This window comes from Myotis daubentonii, chromosome 7 (genome assembly GCF_963259705.1).
Source record: "Myotis daubentonii chromosome 7, mMyoDau2.1, whole genome shotgun sequence".
In the NCBI taxonomy this organism is placed as follows: domain Eukaryota; kingdom Metazoa; phylum Chordata; class Mammalia; order Chiroptera; family Vespertilionidae; genus Myotis; species Myotis daubentonii.
Window position 1 is genome coordinate 35,533,045 of NC_081846.1, and position 25,866 is coordinate 35,558,910.

At 51.5% G+C, this 25,866-nt stretch overlaps 1 protein-coding gene across 4 annotated transcripts; it reads left to right on the forward strand.

Annotated features, from left to right (window-relative positions):
* The first annotated feature begins 1,810 nt into the window (after positions 1-1,810).
* On the forward strand, positions 1,811-25,831 carry SCLY (selenocysteine lyase). 4 transcript variants are annotated; one of them, XM_059703711.1, is made up of 12 exons: positions 1,818-2,113; positions 6,642-6,754; positions 9,748-9,848; positions 11,002-11,182; positions 15,095-15,222; positions 15,428-15,592; positions 16,509-16,615; positions 20,044-20,080; positions 21,493-21,576; positions 22,001-22,103; positions 23,186-23,261; positions 24,572-25,831. In XM_059703711.1, exons 1-12 carry the CDS (start codon positions 2,025-2,027, stop codon positions 24,723-24,725), a joined length of 1,338 nt encoding a protein of 445 aa, XP_059559694.1. In that variant the 5' UTR covers positions 1,818-2,024; the 3' UTR covers positions 24,726-25,831. The 4 variants fall into 4 exon arrangements, with proteins under 4 accessions (XP_059559695.1, XP_059559696.1, XP_059559694.1 ...); XM_059703712.1 differs by lacking the exon at positions 6,642-6,754 and having other exon boundaries at positions 1,811-2,113; positions 9,752-9,848; XM_059703713.1 differs by lacking the exon at positions 6,642-6,754 and having other exon boundaries at positions 1,812-2,113.
* Positions 25,832-25,866: the final 35 nt, after the last annotated feature.

Here is a 25,866-nt window from a genome sequence, read left to right on the forward strand (position 1 = left end):
GGGTTTCCCATCTACCTAGGCTGATGTGTGCTTTTCTTGATTCACAGTATCATCTGACCTGGAGGTCAGCAGGGGGGAATGTAGGCCATACTTCCTGTTTGTGACCAGGAATTGTGCCCATTAGACGGGGTTCCAGGACCACGTCTGGTACACAGAGGGGGAAGGGTCAGGCTGGATAAGGGGCGTGGTGGCATCTGAGTGGTGCAGGCCTATCAGGAAGGCACAGTAGTCCTCATCCCAGGCCAGGCAGAGCCACCACAGCTCCTGCAGTTGTCATTGGAGCTTGTCAGTGTCCCTGGAACTCACTGGCTGGGCACTAGGCCATCCCCTGTCAGGTGGGTCAGGAGGTCAGCAGCAGGCCCGCCCACACACCTGATTTCTGCCCTGTGACCCAGGGCATGAGTTCCCTATGGGAGTCCTGGCACACGGGCTGTCAGGGCGGCCGCAGGTGCCAATGCAGGTGGAAGAAAGGGTGCCAGCGCCTGTGGTTAAATGGACCAGACTGAAAGGGGTTCCTGTTGATTCCAATTTCAAAATATTTGACATAGAAAAATGCCTTATCGGGGATCAAGTTTTTTAAAAATGACATTTCCACAGTACTGGATCATCCCTTTCTGTCCAGGGAAACCTCATCTTGTTAAACAGCACACCCAGCTCATCCCACTGCACCTAGTCTTTGCCCTCCAATTCAGTGGCATGGGACCCTGACTTCTAGGTCTTGTGGCTTCTTGGGGTCTCTCCACTCAGGGCAAAGTAACAGTTCTGGTTCCTGTCTGTGTGCCCCATCAACCTGCGGATCGTTGATTTCTGATCTCCCAGGGTTGGGATAATGAGCTTCCAGCCAAAAAGGCCAGCCCTTGGGCAAGTCCTTGAAAAGCCCAATTAAAATTCAACTTCTTGACAAAACATTCCTGAATTCAAATTCTGGCTCTATCACTACCCATGAGAACGTGGGCAAGATGCTTTTCTGTACCTTAATTTCCTGTATATAAAATGGGGATAACTACCTCCTAATAAGGGTGTCATCGAAATCAGTTTGAATACATGGAAAGTGCTTAGGGCGGTGCCTGGCACGTGTGGGGTCCGCAAATAAACTTTGAGACAGTTATGCAAGGGGTGGCCAGTCCATGGCTCCATTCGAGTTCAAAAATCTGGACCTTTGCCCTTAACACTTTCACAACTGACAGGGTTTATGGGTCCACGAATGTTGGCATTGCCACCTGACTCACCAACACATTCAGAGTAGGTTTCGTTCCTGTCCAGATGAAGGCGCTGTCTTCTGAGTCACTCCGTTACCCCTGGCCTCCGCACTCCCTGCCCCACATCCAGGCCTCCCGCATTCCTGTAGGTCCTGAACCTACCCTGAACCCACCTTCCCTGCGTCCCACGCCTCTACTCCGGACCCCTCGAATCCATGCGCAGTGAAGGAGCCTAATTCCACGCAAAGCCACCTGTGCAGAGGCCCCTCCAGCTGGGGCCGTGGAAGCACGTTTTAGGAGACCCCGGGCACGAGGACGCAGAAGCGTGGCCCGCCGGCTTCCGTACCCGGCCCTGCTCCGGGCGCCCGGTCCAGCGGGGCGGTCGCAGGCGAACCCCGCGTGCCGCGTCTGCCGGCTTCTCCCCGGTCCACGCCGCCCTGGTGTCGGGCGCCGGCGGACTCGCGCAGGGCCCTGGAGGGTGAGAAGCCGGGGAGACGCCCCCAACCGGCGACGGGTGAGACTGGGCCTCGCTGGGGTTCCCGCCAGGATTTCGCAGTCGGGACCACGCCCCCTGTGACGGGCTCGGCGCCCCGCCCCAGGGCCGTCACCTGACCGCGCGCAGCCAATCAGTATTTCATCCTCGCCCAGTCGCTGAAGTGAGGATTGGCCCGGAGCGCGCAACTCAGCCAATCCGGACGCGCCCCGGCCTCGCGACCCCGCTGCCCCTCGTGAAGCTCAGAGCTGACAGTTCGGGCTTCAGGGGCTGGGTGGGTGTGGACTGCGCCTGGGCCCGGTGAACGGGAGCGGGGTCGCGGCGGGACCGGGATGGAGGTGACCGCGGCACCGAGCAGGCATGCGCGGGGGCGTGTGGCGAGTCGGCCCGGCGGCGGCGAAGAGAAGAGCCCGCCAGAGAGGTGCGCGCTGAGAGGGAAAGGCGAGGGAAACCGCCGCCGCCTCCTCCGGGAAGCTCTCCAGGCGCCGCGGCGCGAGGGGTTGGCGTGTCCCGCCCAGGGAGGTTATAAGGGGGGGAGGGGGGCGCTGGTCACTCGCGGGGAGGAGCCCCATGCGGGGCTGAAGCGCTGGCCGGCTGGCCACGGGGAGGCCTAGATTAGGGATGAGAGCTGGAGGACGAGCTGATGCGAGGCGTGGTCCGGGGAGGGCCCCGGGAGGGGACAGTGCGCTGAAACCCGGGTGACGTCCTGGAGTCGGCCGCACCAGCCTGGGCACGCTCTGCTCGCGGGGAGGGGGAACGGCGGTTTCTAAGGCCCCGAGGGCGCGCGCACACGAGCCTGCTGGATCCGGGCCGGCGGGAGCGCGGGTCGCGTGCGCCTGGGGTGCAGGGCTTGTGGGAGCAGCCGGCGGCGCGTGGCCCCGCAGCGCCTCGGAGCCCAGGAAGCACTTGAGGGTGTATTTATTCTAAAGGTGTGGCGGATCTTGGAGGTTTGAGCAGGGGAGTGATGCAATGTAATTATATTGTATCGGGGCTGCTTTGTGGAGAGTAGGAATGGGGGTTGGGCAGGGGAGGAGGCAAGGAAAGCGATTGGGTCTCTGCGATCATCTAGGAGGGAGGAAGCGGTGGCACAAGTGAGTGAACTGAGGCTGGACCCGCTGGTGCGCTGGTGTTGGGAAAGGAGGGATTAAGGATGCCTCCCAGGCCCCTGGCCTGAGCACCTGGGAACGTCGGGATGAACTCGGAGAGAAGGGCGTTCTCCACAGGTGTCCTCCGCCTGCTGGAACCACTGGGGGGTGGGGGGGGAGCGAAAGTGGCATTTTCTTGTTTGTGAATCTTTGCCCTCCAGTTCAGGAATGTGTTAAATACTTGTTGTTTGGGTAATCCTCTTTACCCGAATATGAGGAATAAATCAGACCAGCTCTTTCATTAGTCATTCTACTCTGGTTGGGACAGAACAAATGGGAGCTGGGAAGATGTCCCCTAGGGAGACGGAGTGGAGAGGAGATTCAGGGTGCCTTTTTACCTTTTGGTTATGAAACGAATGGAGTTTAGCTTGTCCGTAATATTGATAGCACTTTAAGGAAGTAGCAGGTAATGGAGCAGAGTAATCTACAAAGTGTTCCTCGGAAATTCAAGCCACAAATGAGCCAGGCGGCAGGTTGAAAAGCCGCAGCCACTCAGCTGACTCTAGTAGCTTGAGGAACTCTGGGACACTTACTTACAGGAAGTGAGAGTCAAGTGGAGGCCTGCAGCTTCACATCACAGCAGGACTGGGAGTGTCCTGATACTGGAACATCCAAGGATGGCAGGTCAAACGGCCCAAAGCCCCAAAGCCCTGTACCTATCAGGTGACTTTGAACAATTTATAGACAAGATGCTGCATTAAAACATTCATGGTTCAAAAAACAAAACAAAAACCAGGCCGTCAGACCAGTGGTTACTAGGGGAAGCTGTAAACGCACCGTCTTGCCGTCTCTGGGTTTGGGTCTGACTGTGTTGCTGGGAAAAGAAACAGCCTGGTTGTGCTACAGCCAGGGCTGCGATGTCGAGACCACTTCTGACCCTGCTCCCACATACCATCCAGGTCAGCGGTTCTCAACCTGTGGGTCGCGACCCCTTTGGGGGTCGAACGACCCTTTCACAGGGGTCGTCTAAGACCATCGGAAAACACATATATAATTATATATTGTTTTTGTGATTTATCACTATGCTTTAATTATGTTCAATTTGTAACAATTGGGGGTCACCACAACATGAGGAACTGTATTAAAGGAAGGTTGAGAACCACTGATCCAGGTGTTCCCGTCTCTCATGATGCATTAAAGACTTGGTCTTGCTGTAAGAGAAGAACAACTGATTTTTTTTAAGCATTGTAGGCTTTACAAAAAGTAGACATAATGATGAAAAGCCACCTGAGCCAGTCAAACCGTAAATCAAGACTACTGAGAAGAAAGAACTGTCTGAGTTGATACTCAAATTTCAGGAGTACATCATTCAAGCCCCTAAACCAGCAGAATCAATAAAGAGGCCAGCCCCCGACAAACCAATGACAAATTTGGAATTAAAAGTATCTGCCTCCTGCCCGGCCAAGGTGGCTCAGTGATTGTCGACCAATGAACCAGGAGGTTGTTGTTGGATTCCTGTCAGGGCACATGCCCAAGTTGTGGGCTTGATCCCCAGTAGGGAGCATGCAGGAGGCAGCTGATAAGTGATTCTCTCTCATCATTGATGTTTCTCTCTCTCCCTCTCCCTCTCCCTTCCTCTCTGAAATCAATAAAAATATATAGATAGATATATATTAAAAAACCCAAAGTCAGTTTATCTTTTTGTGCCACCCATTTTGCTTTTGAGTTACCTAAGATTGATTATTCGTTTCTCCTCACTAATAGAACTGTAGTGTGTCCCATACTTGAGGAAGCTGGAAAATAGCTCATACATAGTTACAGTAGTTCTTAGTATAATATTATGATAAGCAGAGAAATATAAACTAACATGTGTTCACGTCTCTTTCTGTTTCACAGTAAAGCAAGATGGAATGTCAAATTTTTAATTAGTTTTTTCATAAGTCTGTGTTCCTATAGATTTTCCTTGAAAATCTTTAAGGAAAAAATGCTTTGCAATGTTTTTGCTCTCGGGGCAGTTACTTTCTGTAGGATGATTAATTCTGAGGTGTAGTAAGTAGTTAAAAAGGAATATATGCATTGATTAACAAATTAGAATTCGTTTGCAACCAATTGAAATAAAAAATTATATCAGTACCTATATTACTTGCCAACCAGTATTATTGAAGAGTATAGGAAAAATTATAAATAAGTTTAGATGTATGAATTAAGTTAAAACTCACTGTTTTATAAGACTAAGCAATAATGTTAAATATCTTCTTTCCTGATTATAAAGTCTTTGTATGGTATTGTGACTAAAGTGTATCTGAATTATAGCCTACACCCTCCTCAATTTTTTAATTATGTATAAAGAGAAGCTAAATACATATCTGGCTTTCATGATGGCAAAGTATATTTATAAAATTATAGATTAAAAGGCTTATGGAAATACATTAGAGTTTCATAAGACTAAATATTTAAGCTTTGCTTCATGCCAACTACCTATTACATGTTACATAAAATAGCTTCATTGTTGTATGGGTGTTTTTAGCTTTCATGAACAGTTTGACAATTCTAGATGATACAGCATTGATTATATATTGTACTTTATTAAGTAGGGATCACAGAATTAGATTGTTTATGCTAACTGAACCCATTAAAGGATAGGTTACTTTTTTTCAGATAGGGCAGAGCTCATGAAGAAAATGACAGATGTCATGAAGGGCCAAACCTCTGACAGAGCTGAATAAGTTTGGGCATGAATTATGCTGACATAGATTAAAATTATTATTTCCTAAAAACTAAAACAAAGTAACTGTGTAATAGCCATGACTAGTATTGTGTTTGAAACTTTGTGTGGATTGGTTCCAGTGGTTGGCAAACTGTGGCTCGCGAGCCACATGCGGCTCTTTGGCCCCTTGAGTGTGGCTCTTCCACAAAATACCACGTGCAGGCGCGCACATACAGTGCAATTGAAACTTCGTGGCCCATGCGCAGAAGTCGGTATTTTGTGGAAGAGCCACACTCAAGGGGCCAAAGAGCCGTGTGTGGCTTGCGAGCCACATTTTGCCGACCACTGGTTTAAACATTGTTGTTGATTTAAAAATCAGGTAAAATAATTCCTAGTATCAGCCCGGATTACCTAATGTATATAGTTATGAAAATTTCTGAAGGTTTTTGATATTAGTAAGAAGATGCACAGATAAATTTTACTGATGAGGATCTTTCTGAGAATGTGCCCTTTCTGTGACATTTACTTTGCCATCTTATAAACGGAGCCCCTGCTGTGTTCCGGCCATTGTTCTCAGTGCTGGCCACCAAGGGTGAGGAGAACTGGCAGAGCCCTTGCAGCTGACATCCTGTTACTCTCATAGATGCAGACAGGAAACAAGGGACAGGTCTAGAGAGAAACTGCTGGGAAGGAGGGGGTGGGTGGCTGCTGAGAGCCTCACCAGAAGGTCAAGTTAGAGCAAAGATCAAAAAAAGTAAGGCAGGGGGCAGTGGTCATTCTAGGCACAGAAACCCAAAGGTTCAAGGGGGAGAGCAGCAGGCCTGCCCCAGGGTAGATCTGCCCCCTGAGGGAGACGAAGAGGGAGAGTGGGAAGAATGGGTGCAGGCTCACCCCCAGCCTCAGCCTTCACAGAAAACTGGTGAAGTTAGAAAAGCAAGCGGGAAGGAAGGGCCTTCGGGACGTGCCGCTCCCTAGGCTGCCTGGGCCTGACCTTCATAGCAGTTGTGGGCAGTCCAGGCCCTGCGGACCACCAGTCCTACTCAGGTGGGGAGAAGTGTAGGTGGAGGGCTCGCTGCCCTTGCTTTATTTGCTCCTGCTGATGTGATAGACCTGGTGCACCTGTAATCCCACATCCCATCTCCTTTTCTTTCCTCCAGGAGGGTTTACATGGACTATAACGCAACCACCCCCCTGGAGCCAGAGGTTGTCCAGGCTGTGACCGAGGCCATGCGGGAAGCCTGGGGAAATCCCAGCAGCCCTTACCCGGCAGGTAATTCTAGGAGATGCGCACAGATGGCAGATACGGGGCAGAGGCATCAGAGAAATGACACCACACGGGAGCACTTGGTTTTGAATAGATTTTCTGTGAACTGCAAGTCTAGCTGTAATTCTTGGCAGGTTTTTTTTCAAGAAGTCCAACTTGGTACGTTGACCCTTGTTGCTACCACAATCTTTAATGTTTAACATACATCCCTGTCTCCCTTTCTCAGATGAACAGGATGTCTTATTAAGAGTTATAACTGTACCTACAGCCCTTTCACGTATCTGTCTCATTTGATCCTTATAAAGTTTGCAAAATAGATCTTTTAAATCATCAGGATCGAATATAATCCTGGCCTTTTAAAAAATTGAAAAGAAAATTACTTTTAAATTCTTTAATTATAAATATTCTTATTTCTCATTTAGTCTCGTTTAAATGTAGAGTAGTGATTTTCAACCTCTTTCATCTAATGGCACATATAAACTAATTATTAAAATTCTGCAGCACACCAAAAAATGTATTTTTGCCCATCTGACAAAAAAGTAGGTATAATTTTGATTGATTTACAAAAATAATAATAATAGTAATTACCTACCCTTTTTACTCCAAAGTGACTTTTTTAAAAATCAGGTGCCTATACTTGTATATAAGGATTTCTGGTACCAAGAATTAACCAATCAGCTGCAACCTTAATATGTGTTGTGACCAATAAGATGCAACTGTGTTATATGACCTATATATTTATGGTTCAAGACAGGACATTCACACCGGACGGCTACTGTTGTGTTGGCTGTTGTCATTTTTATATTTGACAATCTAAGGGAAAAGAGGTCAGTGCCCCTGATTAAATAGTCAGGTATGGCACATTTTAAAAATTCTTGCAGCACACCGGTTGAAAGTCACTGATGTAGAGCATTAACTTGGAGGTTTTGGAAAACAATTTAAAATCACTAGTTCTGCAGCAGAGTTACATGACATTTTTCAGCTGGTGAGCAAAATCGTACCTTTATGATCTAATGTTTATTGGGGATAATAAAGATAAACTATCTTAACTGGATTACAGTGACCGAAGATAACATTCAAACAGACTACTGCCCTGGGATTTTGTAATACCTGGGTACAATTTTGCTGGGTGGGTACAATTTTGCTGGTACAATTTTCTTATCCATTTACTTTTGTAATTCCATAGCAACTTGATAACGGAAAGCATTTTCAAAAGCCGGTACTAGTCATTCATCAGCATATTTGTTGGTTTATTTGGTACATGTGTCTGGCTAAACTGGACAGTTCCTTGTCCCTAATCTTTCCTCTGGTAAAATTGAGCTTTATGATACATTAAATGTGAGAATATGGAGAACAGTTAAATGCCAATAAAAAGCAATTAATATGAAGAAGTTTGGGAACAACCCTCCAGGAGAAATGATGTTCTTGGCCCAGTGAAGGTTGTCAGTGGGTTTTCGGTTACCTTGACAGCCCTTGTCTCCACAAATTAAGAGCCATAACTAAAAAATGCATCGCAGTTCACTTTCTGTTGATACTCAGGTAGAAATTCAGAAATATAAAGGAAAGTCACCTTTCTGATAGAATGACTTAATTACTGTGTTGGAAGTTTCCCAGGGCCCGTCCAGTGGCATCTCCTGACACTCTCGAGGCCAGCCTGGCCTCATGTTAGAGACTTGGACTCACCTCCAAGGACCCAAGTTCTGCTCCATGACAAATAAAATCAGACTTCTGTGAGCATTTTAACTTAGTCGTTCGGTCAGCATGCTTAACCTGTGCTCGCTCTGTGCCTGGTGGATACAGCAGCAAACAAAACAAAGTCCCTGCCCTCATGAGGCTTCCATTCTAGTGAGGGGGGCAGACCGTGAACCGACAGATGCAAGTGTGTTAAGTGAACAGGCTGTGGGCCTGTGAGACAGGATGGGCCCGGGCCTGCTGGGCGGGGCGGAGGGTGCTACCTTTGTGCAGGATGGCCGGATCTCTGACGGTATGGCATTTGCACAGAGACGAACAGGACGCACTGCAGCTACAGGGAGTATACAGGTGACAGGAGGGGTGTGGGTGGGTGGGCATGGGGGTCCCGGGGACAGTGCCACATAGGGCTGTGGATGCCACTGTGTGGGCCTGGCTCCCACCTGACTAAGATGGCGAGTTCTGAGCAGAGAAGTGACAGCGTTAACCCAGCTGATAGCTCAATTTTGAAAATGAAATGTATTTTAATAAACACTGCCTTTATGGGATTTCATTTTGGGGGACATCATATATCTGTTCAAGTTTTGTTTGATTGTTTGTTTTTCCCAATAGGACTGAATAGTCAAAAAAGTTTGGAGACTGCTGGTCTATAGACTACTTAAGTAAGAATGGTCATTGCCGTTTTTAGAATTCCCATCCTGGAGCCTTCCTTTCTGTGCCTCCTGATGCTTGGTCCTGGTTTCCTGGGAGCCAGTGAACCTGGGAGGCAGCTGGGCTGCATGGCCCTGCTTGAAAGCAGGTGCTTCCCTGAGGCAGGGACCTCCTAGTAACCTGGGGACCTGCACTGTGAGGTAGGGCATTGGACTTTGTGCTGAGGGGTCATGAGTTCTAGTTCTGCTTATTTTTGTTGTTTTGCAGCGTGACCTTAGGCCTTCCCATCCTTTCATTCTCCTGCCTGGATGAGCGGGAGGCGAAGCGATGGCCACAGCCTCCCTGTCCTCTAGTGCCTGTAAGACGAAAAGCATGTCGCAGGGAATTTCAGTTCCCAGGCTTCCTCCCATCTTTGTTTCTGGCCCTCACTCGCTTCCTGGGATCGCAGTGGCGGTCCCGGACTCACCAGTGCCTCACTGCTGCCCTTGCACCGGGTTGTTTCTAGGTAGTACACGTTATTGTGATTACGCGGGCGGGACATGTCTCGTTTTAGAATTACCCACTCAGACCTCTCGCTCCTTCATGGCTAGTCATTCTTTAAACATGTCAACCACACTTGATGAAGTGACGTTAATGAATGTCCATTTTGGTCCCTCAAGGTAGGAAGGCCAAGGATATTATCGATGCAGCTCGAGAAAACCTTGCAAAAATGATAGGCGGGAGGGCTCAAGACATCATCTTCACTTCCGGGGGCACTGAGGTAAGCTTTCTAAAGTCTCATCCTTTCAGCTGCAGTTTTTTGTTTCTTAAAAATATGTTTTTATTGATTTCAGAGAGAGGAAGAGACAGGGAGAGAGAGATAGAAACATCAGTAATGAGAGAGAATCATCAGTCGGCTGCCTCCCACATGCCCCCTACTGGCAATCAAGCCTGCAACCTGGGCATGTGCCCCAACCAGGAATCCGGGTATTTCAGCTGCAGTTTTAACAAGAAACAGAAGAGTGCCCAGCTGGTGTTGCTCGGTGGTTGAACATCAGCCTGTGAACCAGGAGGTCATCCGTTCAATTCCCGGTCAGGGCACAAGCCCACCCCCACTCCCCTGCTGTCCATTTCTCTCTCCAGGAGACCAACACTGGTAGCTTTGTGTCTTCCAGAGATAATCTGTGGGTAAAATGCAAATAGACAAGTGGATTTATGTAGTCTTTTCTCCTTCCCTTTGTACCTGTTCAGGGATTTTGTGCACATACAAGCAAATCTGTATAGTTTGTGGGATACTGTGTATAACGTCAGCTACCTCTTTACATTTAGCAAGTGTGTTGCTCTTTTGGTATCAGCCACAGAGCGTTCCCTTGGTGTTTTTACATCTGCTCGTGTTCCGTTGAATAATGTTGCATAATTTATTTAACAAGTCCGGTTATTGATACACATGGAAGGGCTCCCCAGCTTTTACTGTTACAAACAGCACTATAGTAAATAGTCTTTTACATCCATCATCTTGCTTCTGTACAAGGCAGCTGTCGGACCAAGTCCATGATAGACTCTCTGAGTCAAAGGGTTTACTGATAGAGACCCCAAAGGGCCCTGAATGGAGGTGCTGGCTCACCTTCCACCAGCAATGGGCCTGGGAAAAAGAGTCTTTTTTGAAGATTTTAAGTTTTAAAAGTGCATAAGTTGCTTATGCAGACATAATCATGCAAAGCAGGTATAATTGACCAGAAATGAGTTCTGAGGTTTTTGAAAGTTTGAAACCCTCAAATCTTTGCTGTGGGGCCTTTCAAAGGGCGCAGCTGAGGAATTGACTTTTTCTTTCTGTCTTAAATGTTAGCCACAAAGAAATCCCAATGGGAGAGGTTGCTGTCCCCATTCTCCCCTCAGGACAGTTTCTGTAAGTGGTTGTTTGCATGTCTCTGCAGTCCAATAATTTGGTGATCCACTCCGTGGTGAGGCATTTCCAAACCATCCACACCTCAAAGGGGGACACAGCCAAGTGGCACAGCCCAGTGGAGGGGGCCACGCCCCATATCATCACCTGCACTGTGGAGCACGACTCCATCCGTCTGCCTCTGGAGCACATGGTGGAGGAGCAAGTGGCCGGTGAGTACCCAGCCTAGACCAGCAGGGACAGCTCTGCTGACCCAACTGGCTGATTCAGTGGGGAGGGGCCCCGGGGACATGGTGAGCCATCACCCTCCTGTGCGCCGGCTTCCTGGCTGTCCTCATGTAGGGGATACAGCCTGTCCCTCCAGGCTGCCACCTGGGTGTCAGTAGATGCCATGAGGTTTTCCCTTAAAAAATGACAATCGGGTATATGCAGATGATGTTTCAGACTCTTGTATACAATAAATTTTTAAATAACATGTTTATAAAATGCTAAATGGTGCTTTTCATTGTTTGATTTTAATAAATTAAATTTTGGCTTCCACTCCTCTGCTATGAAAAAGGATCAAATAGGCATCCCCTTCAGGGGGTCAGAATCAGGGGCTCTCAGTGAGGCTGGGGCAGGGGGCCTCCCCCAGAGCAGCGCCAGGCGGTCCGAGGGATGAGTCAGGCTTAGCCTGCAGTGATGACGGCCCTGTCATTGTCACACAGAAGGAACTGGTCCTTCTTTCACTTTTCCTGTGATACCAGGTTAAGACCACTCACTTGAAAATGTAAGAGCCTTTCCCTCCTTCCCCCCGCCCCCCTCCAAGACAGCCATGGTTAAGTCTCCTTTACATAAGAAATGATTTCTTCACCGTGTCAGCTTTCCTACTGAATCTGCCTGGAAACCTAACGGCGGATCTGGGAAAGCAGTTCTATCCCAGAGATGAAGGGCTATAACGGAACTGCAGGGGTATACCAGGAAGCCTTTGCGTTGGTTTTCCTGTGAGAAGGCTGGAAAGGTTTTCTTCCTCCTGGTCTTACCTGAATGCACCAGTTTAATTAAGGGGGAGAGGAAGGAAGGTCAGGTCTAACCTTTGTCTTAGGTTGCAGTTCCTCATATCCCTGCTGCCTTTTTTCTGTCTTACACAAGGAAGGGCAACTTAGTATACATTGTTATCAGTTACTGTTGCCTTTACCCTCTTATCTACACAAGTTACACAAATGTTTACAAAGTGTAAACATGTTCATGATAGAAACAATTGACACGTTATAGAAAGGTGTAAAGTACAAAGTAAAGTGACCCCCAGTCCTGTCCTGCTCAAGCCCACCTGGAGTTTCTCTTAGGGTTCACATTTTAACTACTTCCAACTTAATACTTAATCACTTACAAACATAATCTCCATTTTAGCTCAAGCATGTTTGCTGATATCCCCACCCCCATATAAAATGAGGATTTTGACCATTTCATACCCCCTCCACCTCTCCCAATTGCTTTCTTTACATATGTGTATGTGTATGTGTATGTGTATGTGTATGTGTATGTGTATGTATATGTATATGTATATGTATATGTATATGTATATGTATATGTATATTGATTTCAGAGAGGGAGAGAGAGATAGAAACACCAATGATGAGAGAGAATCATTGATCGGCTGCCTCCTACACGCTCCACACTGGGATTGAGCCCACAACCCAGGCATGTGCCCTGACAGGGGAATTGAACTGTGACCTCCTGGTTCATAGGTCGATGCTCAACCACTGAGCCATGACAGCCAGGCCAATTGCTTTCTTTATAAATCAGCTTTATGGAGATGTCATTCACATGCTACAGAGGCCCTCAGCCCAAGTATCCACTAACCTGCATTCTATCTCTAGAGGCTCCCTGATCTGGACTTCCATAGAAATGGGATCGTAATAATACGTGGTCTTTTGTGCTGGCTTCTCTCAGCATAAAAACATTATGGTTCATCCACATTGTAGCATGTGCCAGCATTTAATTCCTTTTTGTGGATGAGTAAATCTCATTTTATGTGAATAATATTCTCATTTTATTCATCCATTCATCAGTGAAAGAACATTTGTCATTATGATAATGCCAGTATGAGCATTGGTGTGTTTGTGGACACCTTTTCATTCTCTTGGGTTTGTACCTAGGAGTGGACAGCTGGGTCTCTGCTAACTGTGTTTACCCTTCACCTTTGTTTCCAAAGTAGCTGCACCATTTTGCATTCTCACCAGTAGTCTCAAGGATTCCAATTTCTTTATATTCTCATCAATATTTGTTACTGTCTGTTTTATTTATTTATTTATTTGCTTTTATTTACTTTTTAGAGAGAGGAAGGGAGAGGGAGAGACAGAAACATAGATGTGAAAGCATAATATCAATTGGCTGCCTCCCACACACCCCCTACTGGGGATCGAGCCCACAACCCAGTCATGTGCCCTGACCAGGAATCCAACTGGCAACCTTTCAGTGCACAGGACCATGCCCAACCAACTCAGCCACACCAGCAAGGGCTTTATTGTTTACCAGAGGCCCGATGCACGAAATTTGTGCAAAAGTAGGCCTTCCTTTCCCCGGCTGCCGGCACCGGCTTCCCTCTGGCACCCGGGACCTGGGCTTCCCTCGCAGCCCCGGCTTTATTATTATAGGTTATAGCCATCTTAGTGGGTGTGAAGTGGAAGCTCGTTGTGGTTTTGACTTGCATTTCCCTGTGGCTATTGCTGTTGAGCATCTTCGTCATGAAAAGACAGCCCTGGCCAGGCTGCCCTCCTTTTGTCTCCAGTCTGTGTCCTATAGCGGATGTGTGAGTTCTTCCCCTTCTCTCGGGCCCTCCCTGTCCTGGAGGCCCTGGGCCTGCCCCTCCTGTCTTGGGCATGTGGTGCCACCCACTTGCTGGGTGCAAGGCGGGGTGCTCGGACACCAGAACCAGTCCTCTGCCTGCCTCAGTCATCAGCCCCGCCCAGCTCTCCGCGCTGTGCACCCTGAACTTGGATGGTCACTGGATCCATTCATACATTAATGTTCTGAGTTCGTTTATCCTATTCCTATTAGTCTAATGCCATTGTCTTTCTGTCTTCTTCCTGGGGATTCCTCAACATCCCTTACCCATAGGTGACACCTCTTACTTAGAAATATGTCTGTTCTCTTGTTTTTGAGGGACCTTGAGGGGCAAAGGGGTGTGTTTGTCTTTTGTTGTTTTTTGTTTTGTTTTTATCATCAGTATTATGTTCTAAATGTCCAGGTGGCCCAGGTTCCTTTGAAATACATTGCGACAGAGAACAGATGAGTTGCCATAGCCCTGGGACAGTGCTATAACTGCCTCCTGTTGTCCCCTCCGAGTGAGTGCCAGGTGTTTCTGAGCCTCTTTTCTGACGTGGGTGGGGAAATCACTTCCCAGATTCCCAGATCAGTGGCTGCCTCTACCTGAGGCCAGCTCAGTCTGCTTTAGCAAAGACACCACGTCAGGAAGAGCAGCCTTAAATAAGGCTTATAACTGCTTGAATGTGTGGGGTCTACTATCCTCGTCCGCAGTCCTGGTTTTTGTAAGGGTCAGACTGATGCATTAGCCATGGACATCACAGGAGCCCCCATCCTTGCCTGTGTCAGGCCCTAAAAGGCGGCAGCGATCGCCCTCGCTCCCCTGTGACGCAGCCTTGATTGGATTTACTGTCTTGGCTGCAGGGGGCGGGCGGTGTCGGAGGCTTCCACGCGCTTTTCTCCACCACACGAGCTCTCATCCCAGAAACCAAGGCACCAACTACTAAGTGTTTCCAGGTGTGTTCATGTTTGTGTTTGCTTTTCAACCCAAACCCTCTATTTAGTCACCCCACTGTTTTCCCTGTGCAGTGAGTGCCGGGAATGAGCGCTGGCTCAGCGCTGAGTGCGTGGAGGTCAAGTTCGTGGGTCCCTGAGATGCAGAAAGGAGACCTTCCACAGAGTGAACCCACCAACTGAAGCTTCAGTAAGGAAGCGTTCAAGTCGATCACCTCTGGTGGGATGACAATTCCTTCTTTATAGTTTTCAGAATGTTTACAGTAAATTACATTTGTCACCGTGGAAAATGTGTTTGTGGAGCTGTATCAAAGTGAACTGAAAAGGGAGGGTTCCTAACCTCGGTACTTGTGTCTTATGCTCAGCGGTCACCTTCGTCCCCGTGTCCACGGTGAACGGGCAGGCAGAGGCTGACGACGTCCTGGCGGCCGTCCGCCCGGCCACGTGCCTTGTGACCATCATGCTGGCAAATAACGAGACGGGCGTCATCATGGTGAGTCGCTCTTTCCTTTTACGCAGACCCGCTGGGAAGGGGGTGGTCAGCCCTGCCGGTCCATCCATCCGCTCGGCTGGGCCTCTTCCTCTGCTTTCAGTTCTGTAGTGTTGTTGGTCTGTCCCTGTCAGTGTCTCCTTACTTCTTCCATTCAGTTTTCATCAAATCCAAGCCACATACCCAACTGTTGATTTTCCCCCGTCAGCCCGTCCCTGAGATCAGCCGGCGCGTTAAAGCCCTGAACCAGGAGCGGGCGGCGTCCGGGCTGCCTGCCGTTCTCCTGCACACGGATGCCGCGCAGGCCCTGGGGAAGAGGCGCGTGGATGTGGAGGACCTGGGCGTGGACTTCCTGACGATTGTGGGGCACAAGGTGCGCACGCAGGGGCCTGCTTCCCTCCTGGGGGAACATGGCTCCATGACCTGGAGGCTCACCGTTTACCATCACCTGTCATCCAGGGCACCTGAGGGCCCACTGAGAGCTGGGCCCTGGGACGCGGTGACAGCAACTCACCGCTCAGAGGAGCTTACAGAAAGGGGCCAGCGACAGCTAGCGTGTCATTTGACGAGTGCCATGGCTGGGATAATGGGGCACCCAACCCATAGGGGCAGGAGGGGCCAGCCAGGCAAGGCTGTGGGAGGGCACTGAGGGCTCAGGTGAGGAAGGCGCAGGTGGGTTAGCCAGGTGGTGTGTGTTCTCTGCAGCAGGGAGTGTCAGCAGATCCTTATCAGCCCACTCAACCCTCCTCACAAGGACAGCGATGCGGGCTTCAAGAAAGTGTTGTTTTCTCTCACGTGGTTTAAAGTGAGGCTCCTGAAAGTAAAGGTTTAGTTTAGTGACGCAGCTTTAAGGCGGAGAGGGGGCCTGGCTCACTGCGAAGACCTTGGCAGTGCAGCGGGCCTGGGCCTCCCGTGCTTGGTTCTGCGGCTCAGGGCTCGCTGGGCTCCAGAGGCCGAGCAGCCGGCCTGGCACCACGGCACCAAAGCTCTTGTGTGATTTCTATGTGAAAACATGGACTCACCCAGAAATAGCCCTCGGTGATCTCTAGTTCCAGCCCTGTCCTTTCACAAATGCGACCACATGGGCTGGGGTGGGGGGAAGTCCATCACCACACAGCTGGGACTCGAGTCCAGCCTGCCCGCCTCCCGAAGGCTTCTGTGACTCCAGCGTGTGCGGAGCGGTGACGAGGCACAGCTGCGGGCCTGCACGTTGCAGTGTCTCTGTGCCTCAGCGATCAGTTTTCATCCTGGGAAGGTCCTTGCTTATAATGACTGCCTTCTCCTTTCAGTTCTATGGCCCCAGGATCGGAGCACTTTACGTCCGAGGGCTCGGGGAACTGACCCCTCTGTACCCCATGCTGTTCGGAGGCGGACAAGAACGGAATTTCAGGCCGGGGTAAGGTGGAGGTTAGCGAGGCTCTGGCTGCTGGCGGGGTGCGCCCCCAGGGCTGGCTCTCTCTGTCTCCAGCCGCACAGGGACCGCACAGCCCCCTCACTGCTGAGCCAGCCCTGCTCTCCCTCCGAGCCCCTACTCAGCACTCACAGACTCGCAGGCTTTTGGAGATGAAGGACATCTCTGTTTCTTCAAAGCGTTGGTGCCTTGCCCTGGCCAGCATTGCTCAGTGGTTGGAGCATCAGCCCGCACACCGAAGGGTTGCAAGTTTGATTCCCAGTCAAGGGCATGTATTTGGCTTTCAGGTTTGATCCCTGGCCCCAATCGACGTGTCTCTCTCTCCTGCCCCCTTCCACTCTCTCTAAAAAAAATCAGTGGATAAAAATATCCTCAGGTGAGGATTAACAACAAAGCATCAGTTCCCCTGTCACTCTGGCTCGGCCACTGCACAGGTGCTGCGAAGCCCCGCTGGCCAACGGCTGCTGTTCTGCCTGCAGGTGAGCGGCGTGCAAACCCCTGGCTCCTTCCTGCTGCTCCTGGGTCCCCGAGACGCACAGGCCATTGCAGCCGGGGAGCGAGATGGGCCAGGCAGCCTCTTGAGAAGAGTTTTCAATAGCTGCCAACACGGAGACAACAAAGGTGTTGTAATTATCCAGCAAAGACTAAACGAGACACGGTGAAAACACGTCAGGGAAACTGAACAGAACAGAGGAAGTGTCAGCAAAGAAAAAGATGTAAAGAAGTGGAAACTAGACCAAAACTACAATAATGAGAATAAAAGTTCAGCTGATGGGCTCTACAGCAGAATGGAGGAACAGAGGAAGGAATCAGTGAACCTTGAAAGATAGAAGAGTAAGTAGAATTATCCAATCTAAACAACAGAAAAGAAATTGAACAGAGTCTCAGGGACCCGTGTGACTATGACAAAGGATCCCAATGCATTTCTGTGAAGTCCCAGGAGAATAGCAAGAGGGGGCTGAAAAGCACTTGAAATAATGGCTGAAGAATTCCCAAGTTTGGCAGGAGACATAGCTTGCAGATTTAGGAAACTGAACAAATCCCAAACAGGACATACTGAAAGAAATCCATGTCACAATATATGGTCAAGCTTCTGAAAATGAAAGACAAAGAAACATCTTGAAATTGGCCAAGGGCAAAACTGACACCTTACCTAGGGGGGAAAATTAGTTTCAGTGACAGTGGATTTCCCACCAGAAGCCACTAGGCCAGAAGGAAATGGCTGTACATTTGGCAGGTGCTCAGAACTATTACCCAGAATCCTGCCCAGCACACCTGTTCCACAGGCTCAGAGGGAAGTTAAGAGGTTCTCAGATGAAGGGAAACTGGTAGAATTTGCCTCTGGACGCCTGTGCTTAAAGGACTCCTGGGCGTTCTTGAAGCAGAAGGGAAACAGTGAGGAGGAACCTTGGGACATTGGAAAGAAAGGGCTTGTGTTCTCTGCCCTGGGAGTGAACATATGGGCAACCAAATAAAAGCTACAGTACCATTTGCAATCACTCAGAATACTCAGATGTAATTGTAACACAGTCTGTACTGGACATGCATGCTGAAAACAGCATGGTTGCCGGGGTCCAACCCCAGCGGGTCCAGGGGTTCCCAAAGGTGTGGACGGAGTCGGCGAAGAAGTAATGACACGGAGACAGTGTTCAGTTGATCAGCAGCCTAGCCAGGGATCTCCAGCCAGGATCTCCAGCCAAGTTCTGGTCTGGATCTCCAGAGAGGTTCTGCTTCGGATCTCCAGCGAGGTTCTGTAGCCATGTTCCCTCGCTAGGTTCTCCAGCCAGGTTCTGTCCAGGCTCTCCAGTCAGGTTCAGTGTCCAGGTTCCAGTCAGGTTCTCCTGCCAATCTCTGTAGTCAGGTTCAGTCCAGGATCCCTTGCCATGTTCTCCCTCTAGGCTCTGTCTCTAGGCTCCGAGGCCAGTCCCTCTCCAGGATCCTCCGGCATGCTCTCTCCAGCGAAGTTCTTCTGTCTCTAGGCTCCGTGTAGGTTCTGTCTTCTTGATTCTGTTCTAAGTTCTGAGTCTTTCTGTCTTGTTACAACTGTATTTATACCAGTTGATTCAATCCTATCAATCTCTATTACAAAGGTTAGGGCGTTTCTTATCTCCATTCCAGGGAGAAAAGATTATGTAGTTTAAGCATGATTGTTCGTAGTTAAAGGGATTAATTACCCGCCTGGCACTTAGTTGAGGGGTTTTATTCCCTCCCTAACTTCAGGGGAAAATCCCTACCTGGGGATTCAACCTTTCTCGGAGAGGTGACTTTGGTTAAAACACAGCGCCAAGAAGGTAAGCAAACATATTAAGAACCGTATGCCATATATGCCAGGTCCCTTGAAACAGCAAGGATGGACCGGCTCCCGGCACATGGTGCCAGTGAAAGAAAGCAAAATTGAAGTAAATGGAGCTATGCACCACGGTCATGGGTCAAAAGACTCAATATAGTAAAGATGTCAGTTCTCCCCAAATTCATATACAATTCCTGTCTATCCAACCCCAGCAAGGAGACCATTGGAACAAAATAGACACAACCAGACATATGCCCCATGACTTTTGGCAGAGATGGGAAAGCAGTTTTGTTTTTTTAAATATATCTTATTGATTTTTTTACAGAGAGGAAAGGAGAGGGATAGAGAGTTAGAAACATCGATCAGCTGCCTTCTACACGCCCCCTACTGGGGATGTGCCCTCAGCCAAGGTACATGCCCCTTGACCAGAATCGAACCTGGGACCCTTGAGTCCGCAAGCCGATTCTCTATCCACTGAGCCAAACCAGTTAGGGCGGAAAGCAGTTTTGTGGGGGACAGACAGCCCGCCCTTGCCTGGGGCTGCAGTAATGGCTGTCCGAGGCCAGCAGTGCGCCTCCACCTGTCCCACGCCTTACCCAGCATGACCTCAGAATAGATCCTCAACTTACGTAAAACGTAAAGCTGACATTTTTTGGGGGAAACAAAAACAGAAGAAAATTGCCTGGGCCTAGGACTTGGCAACGCCTTCTCTGCCCCAACCCTCTAGTGACGGTTCGTCCCATCCATGGTGGGGAGGCGTCGCTGAGCCTCGGCCGAGGGAACAGTGAGGAAGAGCTCTCAGACCCCGACTGTTGCAGTGGGGACCACAGAGGGGCCTGTGGGTCTGCAGCGGGAGGACGGTGGTTGCCCTGGACAAGTGACACTCCAGGCACTTACCTCAACACCAAGGACCCGGTGCAGGACCCGGGGGCCTGTTGTTGCCACTGCTGGGCAGACAGTAGCCTGCACGAGGGCTGGGGGCCTGTGTGGCATGTGTTTAGAAAGGGTGTTGGTGTGATTTTTGTCTTTGTTTGAACACACGACTCTCACGTAAACGGGACTCCTTCCTGGGACATTTGTCGGTTGGTTTGCATAGAAGTAGGATTGACTCCCTGTCTTACAGGACGGAGAACACCCCGATGATCGCCGGCCTCGGGAAGGTAAGCCTGTGACCCTGGGCAGGTGGTGGGAAACAGCCTTCCTCTCACGCGGCTGCCACACTCACCACACTCTGAGGTGACCCCCGCTGGCTGTCCTGAGTGTGACTCAGTTCTGATACTGCCCAGAGGTAGCTCAGTCCACAGACGGGCTCAGTGCCAGGAGATCCCACACTTCAGACTCTGGTCCCAAGTCCAGGTTGTCACCCGGGCTTCTGACCGACGGGCTATAAATTGGAGGTTCCCCTAACCACCCCCCATTCAGTTAATTTGCTCGAGGGGCTCACAGAACTCAGATTGCTGGTTGGTTTATCAGAAAAGGATGTGATGAAGGATGCAGGGGAACCTCCCAGGGGAAGAGATGCAGGGGAAGGCCGGGGCTTCCACCCCCAGCGCCCCGCGTGTCTACCCACCCTGAGGCTCTCCCAACCCCGTACTCGGGTTTTTATGGGCTTCAGTGGGTCTTTAACTCCCTGCCCAGCCGGTCCTCTCTGGAGAATGGGGGGTGGGGCTGAAAATCCAGGCTCCTGAAATGGCCTGGTCTTTTGGTGACCGGTCCCCCACTCAGCAGCCACCCAGTGAGGCCTCATTAGAACAAAAGATACTCCTGTCACCAGGGAAATTCCAAGGGTCCTTGATGTATCCCACTCCTCTATCATCCCCCTCTCCCCGTGGAGCCTCCCGCCATCTACTCCCTCACTAATGGAATCTAGGAGATGCCCTTGACCTTGCACTTACCCCCCACGCCTGAGGCAGCAGCCAGACCTGTCTTTAGTCTCCACAATAATAGTGAGGATGTGCCTCTTGTCGGTTTCCATGGCCACCGCCACTTGACAGGTCATCCCTGTCCTTTGCTGACACCTGCCAGCCTCTTCCCTTCTCCACACACTGAGTGATGGGTGACCCTGCAGGTCGGATCCCCCTCCCAGAATCCTTTGCCCTGTGACTTGGGCTCAGGTCCCACCTGTCATGGGGCCTCGGTCCCTGACACCGCTCACTCTGCCCCGGGAGCACTCACCCTCCCCCTGGCCTTGGACCTTGGTGGCTGCCCCTTCCCGACTCTGCGCGCCATCGCCACACCCCTGCCCACCTGTCCCTGTGTGTCCGTCGCCCCCCCTTCTCTGGAACAGTAGGACGTGCTGTGAGGGCTGATGTTCTTCCTGCCCTATGGGCTGCAGCAGCTCTGGTGCGTGGCAGTTTCAGGAGGTGCCTGGTCAAGTAAATTCCTGTGGATCAAGTGCGGTGACACTCCAGGCACTTACCTCAACTGCCAGTCAGCCCATGAGTACTGTCTGCTGTTCCAGAAACGAGCAGTTTGAGGAAATGCCCCGTCAATCACCAGCAATCATCCCTCTGCTCCGTAAAGCTTTGTGGTCCTTTGCTTTGCAATAAGTGGACGCCATCCGTGTCCCTAGGCTGCTGAGCTGGTGGCAGAGAACTGCGAGGCTTACGAGGCCCACATGAGGGACGTCCGAGACTACCTGGAGGAGAGACTGGCGGTGAGCATCCCGTCACCCCAGGGGAGCGGGTGTCTTGGGCCTCATCTCCTGCCCGTGGGCAATGAGAAAGGGGACTCTCAGCTCCGGGAGTAGGTCATGAGACAGGAGCCAGAGTCAGCGCCCCAGAGAGGGACCCAGCAGTGGATTGTTTTCCAGACTCAAGACAGATGCACCAGAGATGGTGCCTTTAGTGACCAGTGTAGAAGGTTCATGTGTGTCAGGAGTTTATCTCCTTGTTGGCTTTGTTTCCATGGCCAGTCTAGGTAGGTGCTTCCCAGTGAGAATTATTTGATGTGTTGAGGTTGAGGTTGAGGTTTTGTTTCCCAGGAAAGTCTAAAGGTCAAGCAGGTGGTTGGGGGGAGGAGGGGACGGGGTGGGACTTTGGAGCCCTCACTGAACAACTGAACATTTCATCGCTCTCCAGGCTGAATTCGGTGAGAAGAAAATCCATCTGAACAGCCATTTTCCGGGGACAGAGCGGCTCTCCAACACGTGTAACTTCTCCTTCCGGGGCGCCCAGCTCCAAGGTGATGACAGCCTCCTGGTCTGTAGGGCGCGGGGGCTGGGCTGGGCTGGGCTGGGCTGTGGGCCGCTTGCTTAGGGCACAGCGGCGGTCCTGTCCCAGGTGGCCTGGGCTGTCGCCGTCCTGCCTCCCTGACTGCTTGGCACTCCAGGCCCAGGAGGAGGGCGTGCGGGTGCTCAGCAGTCTTCATGCCCAGCTGAAAGCAGTTCGGGAAGGAGAAAACATGAACTACGTTTTAGGCTAGTTGATCCTTTTTTGCCAGCAAATTTTACAAGATATTTTATGAAGGTAAGGGAGAGTAGATCACCTTTAAAAACTGGCTGTGAGTAGGGAAAAGTGCAAATCCAGGGGTTTCCCTTGTTCTTGAGACGCTGCCCCATTCAGGGAAAATAGCTGTCCTGAGTCCCTGAGCCAGTCCCGGGGTGACCTGTGTTTCACTGGGAGAGGGGGCGGGCCCGAGGGAGCCACAGCTACAGCGCACATTCGCTTTTTGGGAGGAGAGGTCCTTGTTGCTTTGTCGTCCTGGGTCACAGAGAACGGGCAGCATCTCGGCTGCGTTAATGAGACCCTGGGCTGCGCTGCCTTCTCAGTGGGGCGGGGCAGATGGGTGTGTGGCTGCATCTCCAGGCTTGGTCACTGTGGGAAGCTATGTTCCTGTCTCCTTTCTCGCTTCTCTCGGGGCAGACTTTGTATCACTGACAACCTGTGTTAATGTGAACGGAACAGAGATTCTTGTTACTATTGTCGTCTCCGCCTGTGGAAGAAGAGGGGGCCCTCAGGCTTCATGAAGGCAGCTGCCTAGTGTCTTACCTTTAGGAAACGCAGGTTAAGTCTAACTTATTGCCAGGACAACAACTTACTAAGTGTGGCCACTAATCAGAATCCCGGTGTCTTACTAGGCATGGTGGGAAACGACATTTCTGAGGACAGTTTTATGAGCAGAGCAATGCCTGCTTCTCCACAGCCAGGGAGAGGATGCCTGGTCCCCCTGCGGTTTCTCTCACCTCTGCTGGGTTGGGTGGGGGGCACAGGGAGGGGCCCCGCCAGGACTCTCGGCCTCAGGGGACCTGTGCTCTGTCTCCTCAGGCTGCTCGGTGCTGGCGCAATGCAGGACGCTGCTGGCCAGCGTGGGAGCCGCGTGCCACTCGGACCACGGGGACCGGTAAGTGCTCTCCAGAACGCATCACAGAGCTGTGCAGCCTGGTGGGACACAGGAAGCGACCCTGTGCGGGCCTCGGGGGGCAGGGCAGGAGCTGCAGCCTGACGCAGGGCCCAGGCTTGACCAGCAGCTCTCACAGTCTGGCAGGGGTGGGGAGAGGCGGGCAGTGGGGCCAGGAGCCCTATGTGGCAACCGGACGGACTACAGGTCAGGAGCAGCGAGGCCAGGCCAGCCTGGCCACAGGAAAGGGCTCATGGGAGAGTTCCTCACCAAGCTTTCAGGGGCCACTGCTCAGGGAATGCTCATTATGACCCTCGGGGGATGATCTGAGAAGCCCATTTCTGAGATGAGGAAACAGACAGGGTGGCCAAGCCGGCAGCTGCAGCCTGCAGTCTTGACAGCCACAGAGGTGGGGGTGGAAGGGACGAGGAGGGGCTCACAGCACAGCTCAGAAGGCACAGGTGTCCTGTGTGGCCCCTGGGTGGGTGGGAGGGGAAGAGGGTGGAGGCAGGTGCCCACTGCCCTGTGGGTAGAGGTGGGGCCCTGTGGTGGTGCCTCCTGGAACAGAAGTGAGGTCACCCAGCCAGGGAGAGCTGTGCTATCACTGCCCAGCGTGGTCCTCCTCTCAGCTGTGACAGGATCGGCTGCAGAGATCTCTGGCTCTGAGGCTGGGTGACTGGAGGTGATGAATCGCCCGTTGCCTGGCCCGTACACGATGGCCTGGATCTGGGGTTTCAGGCGCTGAAGTCCAGCAGCCCACGCTGCCTTGCTGCTGGGCCCCTGGCCTGTAGGCGGCCTACGAAGGCGGAGCCTGCTTGAGGGTTTGAGGACCCCTGCAAGCCTCACACACCCAGCTTCAGAACTGCCTCCGTCCATCAATATAGGCCGGACCCATGTGCAGAAAGCCTTGTGCTGTGTGCTGTGAACCCCCAAACACTTGGGTACGCCACAGCCTCCAGCACTGTGGATGCAAGACGCTCCACTGTGTGTGTGTGCGTGTGCGCGTGCCCACACACACCTGTCTCTGTCTGCATGTCTCCGAGCCCTGGAAACCCTGCATGTTAGAACTGGGGGCTGTCCGTGCTCCGGGGCTGAGGCTCTGTGCTGGGAGAGCCACAGGACTGACTGTGCGGGACTTTCCGGCACGAGAGGCCCGGGGTCTGGAGAACCAGGGAGGCTTTGGAGCTGGACCTGGAAGACCGGTGGCCGGGGGATGTCTGCCGAGGGGGTGGGGAGCTGGCCAAGAGCAGAGGGGGCCGGGCCCTTCCCTGTCTGTTCTCTGTGACGCTAATGCCGGTCTCTTGCCCCTGCAGGCCATCCCCGGTGCTGCTGAGCTGTGGCATCCCCTTTGACGTGGCCAGGAACGCGCTTCGGCTCAGCGTGGGCCGCAGCACCACCCGGGCCGAGGTGGACCTCGTGGTGCAGGACCTGAAGCAGGCCGTGGCCCGGCTGGAGGGCCAGGCCTAGTGTCGAGGCCGCCTCATAGGAAGCCTCCGAGGCCTGTGCCAGGGCCGCCTTCCCTAAAAGTCGGAGTGGGCGGCAGCCCCCTCTCTGAGTGGGTCGGTGTGGAGCGGGTCCCCCGGGCATACGGGCCCGGGACACACACACCTGCGTGGGCCTATCGCTGTCACTGCTGCCCAGTGGCACGGGTTGAAGTGGAGACGCTTTGGCTGTGCCCACACTCCCCCTAGGAAGCGAGCAGCCCCTTCATGGAAGGTGGCATTTTTATCAGGAAGATGAAGTCCTAGTATTTATAATTGACCCGGGCCCAGTGCACAACATTTCGTGCACTGGGGGGAGTCCCTCAGCCTGGCCTGTGCCTTCTCACAGTCCAGGGCCCCTCGCTCCTTACCACCCGCCTGCAGCGGAGGCAGGAGAGGCTCCCGCCACCGCGCTGTGCTCACCAGCTGTGAGCCTGGCTTCTGGCTGAGCGGTGCTCCCAGGTAGAATGCACTGACCACCAGGGGGCAGCTCCTGCGTTGAGCATCTGCCCCCTGGTGATCAGTGCACATCATAGTGACCAGTCCTTTCGCCATTCAGTCGATTTGCATATTAGGGTTTTATTATGTAGGATTGTTGTTATGAAAATAGGAAAGGAAGCCTGGTCTTTGCTGCAATCACAGCCGCCCTGTATGTGTTTGCAGCCCTTTCCAGATGGCCAGCCCCAGGTCCTCCCATTCCCAGCCCTGCCCGTCACTCAGGACTCAGGCCTCCCCACCCAGAGTCCTCAGGGCCCTTCTGTCTTTCCCCTCAGATCGCTTACTCAGGGTCTCAGCTCACATGGCACTGATTTGGGGGTAGCCAGGCCCATGTGACTAAGTTGTTCCCAAGGTGGAAACCAGTTCCTCCCTTGCTCAGCTTTCACCTGATTTTACCTGGAGAAGAATTCTTCTGTCCTCCCAAATGCTCTGTGGGATTCTGGTACACTTCAAATGTCCACACAGACTTTACATAGGAACGACTTTTTAATTCACACTTTTAATGTGCAGTTTTAAGGCGCAAAGAACTACATGATGACATTGAGGATACAATTGTTGGGTTAAATAAACTAATAAAATATTCCAGTGCGTGTATTGGGCGTATTCCCAGTGGACACTTCTCTTGGGGA

Coding starts and splice junctions, on each gene's coding strand:
- SCLY (XM_059703711.1), top strand. CDS start 2,025: ATGGAGGTGACCGCGGCACCGAGCAGGCATGCGCGGGGGCGTGTGGCG. Junction 15,593..16,508: donor TGACGATTGTGGGGCACAAG/GTGCGCACGCAG, acceptor TTCTCCTTTCAG/TTCTATGGCCCCAGGATCGG. Junction 22,104..23,185: donor CCGGGGCGCCCAGCTCCAAG/GTGATGACAGCC, acceptor CTGTCTCCTCAG/GCTGCTCGGTGCTGGCGCAA.